This window comes from Drosophila subobscura, chromosome A (assembly GCF_008121235.1).
Source record: "Drosophila subobscura isolate 14011-0131.10 chromosome A, UCBerk_Dsub_1.0, whole genome shotgun sequence".
Classification (NCBI taxonomy): domain Eukaryota; kingdom Metazoa; phylum Arthropoda; class Insecta; order Diptera; family Drosophilidae; genus Drosophila; species Drosophila subobscura.
In genome coordinates, this window is record NC_048530.1 from 3,699,348 (window position 1) to 3,705,347 (window position 6,000).

Sequence of the window (6,000 nt, forward strand, 5' to 3'; positions counted from 1 at the left end):
TACATATGTAAGTCGCTTCACGATTGATTTTCAGATCTTACAGCTAACGCACACAATGCAGCCAGTTCCTTCCTTCTTTATCAGCTTGTCCAGCATTTGCTGAGTGTCCTCACTCTATTGCACACATTTATTTCAGTTATTTGCTCTATTTTAATTGCTTTAATTATGTACTGCTTGCGGTTCTTGCACGAATCTGTACAGTGTTGGAAACTGCAAAAAAGTGAAGCGATTACATTACAGTGTTATTGCATGTCAATATAAGTACGCACATATGTGATTTATTTATTATTTATATGCATAAATTTATGTATTTAAATGCTCTAACAATTTTAAAATTATTTAATGATTATTAATTATTCATTTTGGAATTTTTATTAGACCCAAAAATAGATTTAACCAGATTTTCTTAGTAATAACTGTATGAAATAAGCTGTGAGCTGACCATATATTAATTGGAAACCATTAAATGTATTACAAAAACAAATTTGAGTTAAATTGTTTACAATTTATTACCCTTTTAAAAATATTTATGCTCATTTTATTTATTATTTGCATATGTACATATGTACATACTTCGATACGAAAAAGAAACAACTGTTATCGATATGGTTTGTGGTCGCTTTTGTGGTTTTATATTACTAACACACGCCTGTATGGAATAAGCTGTGACCAACATATTTGTATTTAGTTTTTGTTTTCTTTAGTTTTGGTTAAATCATATTTTAGACTTTCAAATTGCATTTCTGCTATGATTTTTTTGCTTATTATAACCATCTTCAAAATATTTATTAAATATTCACTTGCACATATTCAATTGTGTTTTGGCGTTTTTAAAATTGATTATAGTTAATTTTGATTACAGTTTATATTTATTGTATAAATTAATATATAATTTACAAATAAAACACCTTAAAAAAATATTATCAACCTGTTTTTAGCAAATCAATTAAATTTTCAAACTTGCATTTATTTGAATTTAATTTATTTTCGAAGCATTTTGCTTACAAAATATATTTTCCAATTTATTGCGTACTCATTGATTTTTTCTATGGGTGCATATATTTCCATTCAGTTTTTATATACAGTCAGCTCCAATTTTCCAAAATTGTTGAAATTAGGATGTTAACAAATTAAATTGCTTTTAATAGTGTTTCATTCCCATTTCTTTTTCTCAAGAATGTTTTTTTTTTGTGGGATCGTACATCTGGTTGCAATGACCTTTACCTTTATGCAAAGCTTATAAATGCAGCTATAAACTGTAACTAAGCACTTGGTTACTTCATTTGACCGTCTGGGTAATCTTAAGGTTTCAATTTCAAATGTATACTTTTTTTTAGATTTATTTTACAAAGTGCTTTCTTTAAAGATTCAGGAAAGGTCGAAAGAAATTTGAATCGGGTGTTTTTGTATTTTTCGCATATAGAAGCATTAATTAGGCGAAGTTTTAGACATCGTTCACAAAAATTGATGGATAAAAGGTTGAGTTTTAGTGCACTATTTGACGATGATGCATGAAGCGAAGCTCTCCTCTACAGAACTTCCTCTTGTGTTTCCTCAGTCGCTTCACACGATATGCTATACAAAAGCTGTGTAAGCCCATAGACCTTTAAGGGATTAGAGCTGTGAGGAAGAGCTCCAAAGGAAGCTCTGAGAATTCATTTCAATCCATTCAGAATACCCCAAGGAAACACTCTGGAATAAAACCCAAAAGTCTAGTACCATTTGAAACCTCTGTTGGGACAGCATACAGAAATCGTCACTCAATCCTTAGCCTGGAACAGGCACACACAACACAACAGACAATTCTATTCACTGCCATTATCGAAATGGCTTTTATGTCGCGACGTAATCCTAAAGGAAAATTGGTGCAGCGGAAATTGCTGTCCGGCAGTCCTGCAAGTGGACTCGGAAACCCCCACCCAAGCAAATCTGATGCAGGATTAACCGATCAAATACTTGTGGCAGGCATAGACACAGACTCCTCCGAGAGCATCAAGCAGCAGAAGGATCGCCAAAGGCAGCTGAACTATGATGCGTGGGTGCAGCTCAAGGACAAGGAGAAGAAACAGAAGGTTCTGGCCGAAAAACGTGAAAGTGAGAGACTCGAAAGGGCAAACAAAGAGCGCATGGAGGAGTCCCAGAGGGTGGTCGGGGAGTGGAACCTTAAGAAGGAGCAGCAGATCCACGAGGAGCGACACAAGAAGCCTTTTGTCATCCCCCAAAAGTACAGGGCCACCTATGTGAGATGTCCACGGGAGACCCCAGAGGAGCGCAGAGAGCGCATTCAGGCATTGGCGCGCCTCAATCACGTCAAGGCGCAGCGCCTTGCTCGCCAGCGTGAGGAGCAGGAGAAGCTTCAGTAGCGTCGTCAGATGGCAGCGGGCGCCTTTTCCAACTAGATGAAGAACGAGCAGAGCCGCCACAAGTGGAATTCCGCGACACAACCCAACAAAAAATTCAATTTAACTGTTTAGTTTTACATTATTTGAAATAGTTTCTTGATGCTGCATCATTGGTGTTCCTCGCACTAATCCAATCAAGAGCAAACGCCACTAATATTGGTAAGTCCTTGCATAAATGAATGTCTGGATTAAAGCTCAGACCAGCTAACGTTCATAGTCCTCCACTGTGGTGTACCTAATCAGATATTTTCTGTTCCATCTGTTCAATCCAGGAAATATTCCTCCGACCTTTCTCAAGAATTTCTGGACAATCTATCAGATGGAAGACGACATTTCGTCACAGAATGAAAGATATTCTAGACATGCAAGGAACATTTCAAGACACAGGAGAGTGTTTTTCGCAATCAAAATTTCAACTTTAATTATTTTTGTTCGATATCTGAATACTAGAAATCATTTCGGCCAAATCGTGGTAGTTGCTTTCTGCTATGAGGACATTGGATGTTGAATAAATCTCCTGAACGCCTTGGACAATTCGTTCATTACACCACCCGACGTGTTCTTTCTTAAGGAACCAAACCAACATTTTATACCCGGTACTCGAGGAGTAAATAGGGTTTTTGTGCGGAAAAAATGTTATACACAGAAGGAAGCGTTTCCGACCCCATAACGTATCTATTCTTGATCAGCATCAATGGCCGAGTCGATGTAGCCATGTTTGTCCATCCGTCTTGTCGAGCGCCTGGATCTCAGAGACTATAAAAGCTAGAGCCACCAAATTATGCATCCAGATGGCTGTATGCTCACACTTTTACAAGTGTATTTAAAAATTTCGAAGCGCTCCCGCCAAAGGCCCCTGCTGTATCCACAATTTTGAAGATAAAAAATGTAAAAATGCCATTCTATAGGAAATGTCCATATCTATCAGATCCCCGACTTGGGATCAGATTAGATCATTATTATAGCCAGAATGAAGATATCCCACTGAGTAGCGGGTACACAAGTTGTGACGCATAAGAAGCGTCTCACACGTCCTTCCTCGTTTTTTCAGAGAGATGTTCGGTTTGTCTGGTGAGGATATTATTATGTAGGAGCATAAGCGTCTTGTAGTCAATCCATATTCTTAGCTCTTCATCTGCAGATAATTTACATACATCGAGAAGAATAACGGACCCAATACGTATCCCTGTGGGACCCCACTCTTAACATATACAAATGACAATTTTTTTGTAGGTTTGAACCATGAGTTATAGGAAGTTATAGGAGCTAATAGAAACATGTTCCCTGTAAAGATAGTCGATGTTTGATTGAAGGTGGGCAAGCTGAGAACTAACAGTAAACATTTAATGTATTGATTTCCAGTCAAGAGTGCAAGAGTTTTCGTATAGTAAGATTTTGTCAGTACTATCGACAAGGAATAGGTAAAGTAGTGTGTCTCTGGTTTTTGTAAAATGAGGGGGAGTTGGTGGTCACTGGTGGATTCAAATCAAAACTCAATCTATCTGTCAATCGGCGTTCTCTAAGAATATCACAGTTGAAGTCATCTGCTAGGCGTATGTCTGTATACGTTAACGAAATGTCATTATATAATGAAACAAATAAATCCATTCGCATTTTAAGCAGTTGAAAATATGTTTGCGGAGTCTCCATTATGTTTTACATAATTGTTATTAGTATTTTTTTAATTTTTAAATTTATTTATATTATTTATTTATTTTATTCCCTTATTTATTGATTTGGTTTGTATTTTGTTTCTTAATAAAGTACACAAACAATTAAAAATGTACCGTCATAAAGTACTTTACCGCCGTTAAACCTCAACTGCGGTTGCTTAGTGACGATTATTTGTACAAATATGTTTTTGAGGCCATAAATAATATGATGAACCGTTTAACACTAGCGTGACCAACGCTAGCAAGCGTCCTCAAGCCACAAATGTAAGGGATCAGTCGGAGTAGGGCTACCTGATTCCGGATTAGCTTCAACAAAAATAAAGGCGAGTATGGAGATGAGCTGCGGTGGATTAGTGGATTAGCAATAATTATTTGTACACACTTAGGGCAATAAAATAAAAGAATATTTCACAGGTAGCCTCAGGTAGCTGTGGAAATTGTGCTTAAACGGCTGTTAAAAATCGAAATCCACGACTTTTGACTCTCGAACTATGGCAAATATTTGTCTAGAAAATAAACTTGAAAATTGAGGCAACCTAGTTCTAATGGAATATGCATAGCTAATGCACCAAAAATGCGGAAGATGATGAAAATAAAGCTAAGGAAATCGAAAGAATACTTTAGCTATAACAATACTCGGATTGTTAATTAATAATTAAATATTATTGTTGATGTACCAGGACTGCAGCCGTTTATTGAGTGTTCAGAAGTATGTTTTAAAGTGATTTGAATTGAATAATGTGTAGGTTTTAAGTGGGTTGTTTGGCTCAACAAATCCGGATCGCTATATTTTTCCTTTGCGAAGTTTCTCGAATCCTTTAGTGAGCAAAGAAGTCCAAAAGCGGCTGTAAAAAACGTTCATATAGCAAGGATCTCGTTAAAGTGATTTAAATTCCATCAAACACTTACCAAGCTGGTGTTAATTTGTTTTCTAATAGATTTGAAGATGTTTCTTAGAGGGTTTTTAGTTTCGATTTGTAGCCGCCGTCGTTCAGATTGTACTTCAGGCCAGCCCAAATGGCAATGAGCAATGTGGCCAAGTACATAAGCAGACAATTGTCAACGTTGGCGCCGATCCAGGCAAAGGCCAGCAGGATAAGACTGATCATAGTCACGAGTCCTGCCGACGTGCGATCCTTGGACAGATACTGGACCCATGCGGACCAGTACTTCTTGAAGCTGTATATCTGTTCGCAAACATGTTCAAATCTCACGTCGTGCAGCTCATCCCAGTCGAGGGCATTTCCCAGCCAGCGTGAAATTGTTGGTAACAAATGGTTGAGCATATTTACCGCGAATACCAATAGAAACAACATCGTGATGACCGACAGGTCCAAGTACCAAAACGTGGCATAGATGAGACTTATGCCGACAAACAGCAGCCCGGGATAGTAATTTTTCTCCCAGGTGAGCAACCGATGGGCACTCTCTATGGCCCCCTTAAAGGGCTGCAAATCCTTCACGAGCTGCTTCGCATTTTGATTTGGCATTTTTTTCTCTTTATTTCGATCTTTTTAACGCAAAAAGTACAATTTTTCTTTTGTCAGCTGACGCTTGGTTCTGCTGTCAATGTATGTATGTATGTAAGCACACAGTCAGCAGTCAGGGATGCTAAAGTCAAAATATCGAAGGGGCTACGATGATTTTGTGTTGTTTGCGAACTTGTCTGCAGATGCAGAAACCATTCAAGTCCAAGAACAACCTGAGCATGAAGATTGGCTGTGAAACTTGAACACACAGGCTGAAGCTATAAGGAACGCTCTTTCACGCCACTTTTTCAATAAAAATCCATGCTTACTAAACAATTTAAACCATTTAAATAAATATCTTTTGTTTCATTAGAGTTCGGGAATTTTCTTGAGAATATTCGCCGAGTTTTCAGAAAAAGTCTGCATCACTAGCTACAAGAGCTGTGATACGTACAA

General features: G+C 37.6%; 2 protein-coding genes across 2 annotated transcripts; one reads left to right on the plus strand and one right to left on the minus strand.

Annotated features, from left to right (window-relative positions):
* Positions 1 to 1,758: 1,758 nt before the first annotated feature.
* On the plus strand, positions 1,759 to 2,860 carry LOC117895175 (histone-lysine N-methyltransferase, H3 lysine-79 specific-like). Its single transcript, XM_034802641.1, has 2 exons — positions 1,759 to 2,561; positions 2,675 to 2,860. Exon 1 carries the CDS (start codon positions 1,827 to 1,829, stop codon positions 2,361 to 2,363), a length of 537 nt encoding a protein of 178 aa, XP_034658532.1. The 5' UTR covers positions 1,759 to 1,826; the 3' UTR covers positions 2,364 to 2,561; positions 2,675 to 2,860.
* Positions 2,861 to 4,735: 1,875 nt separating this feature from the next.
* Positions 4,736 to 5,631, minus strand: LOC117896757 (ARL-6-interacting protein 1 homolog). The gene is made up of 2 exons (XM_034805232.1): positions 4,985 to 5,631; positions 4,736 to 4,920 (listed from the first exon to the last, which is right to left on the minus strand). The coding sequence occupies exon 1, from the start codon at positions 5,563 to 5,565 to the stop codon at positions 5,029 to 5,031; it is 537 nt and encodes a 178-aa protein (XP_034661123.1). The 5' UTR covers positions 5,566 to 5,631; the 3' UTR covers positions 4,736 to 4,920; positions 4,985 to 5,028.
* Between the last annotated feature and the right edge of the window lie 369 nt (positions 5,632 to 6,000).

Bases quoted from the DNA above. Each gene is read 5' to 3' on its own strand.
- LOC117895175 (XM_034802641.1), top strand. From the start codon at position 1,827: ATGGCTTTTATGTCGCGACGTAATCCTAAAGGAAAATTGGTGCAGCGG.
- LOC117896757 (XM_034805232.1), bottom strand. From the start codon at position 5,565: ATGCCAAATCAAAATGCGAAGCAGCTCGTGAAGGATTTGCAGCCCTTT.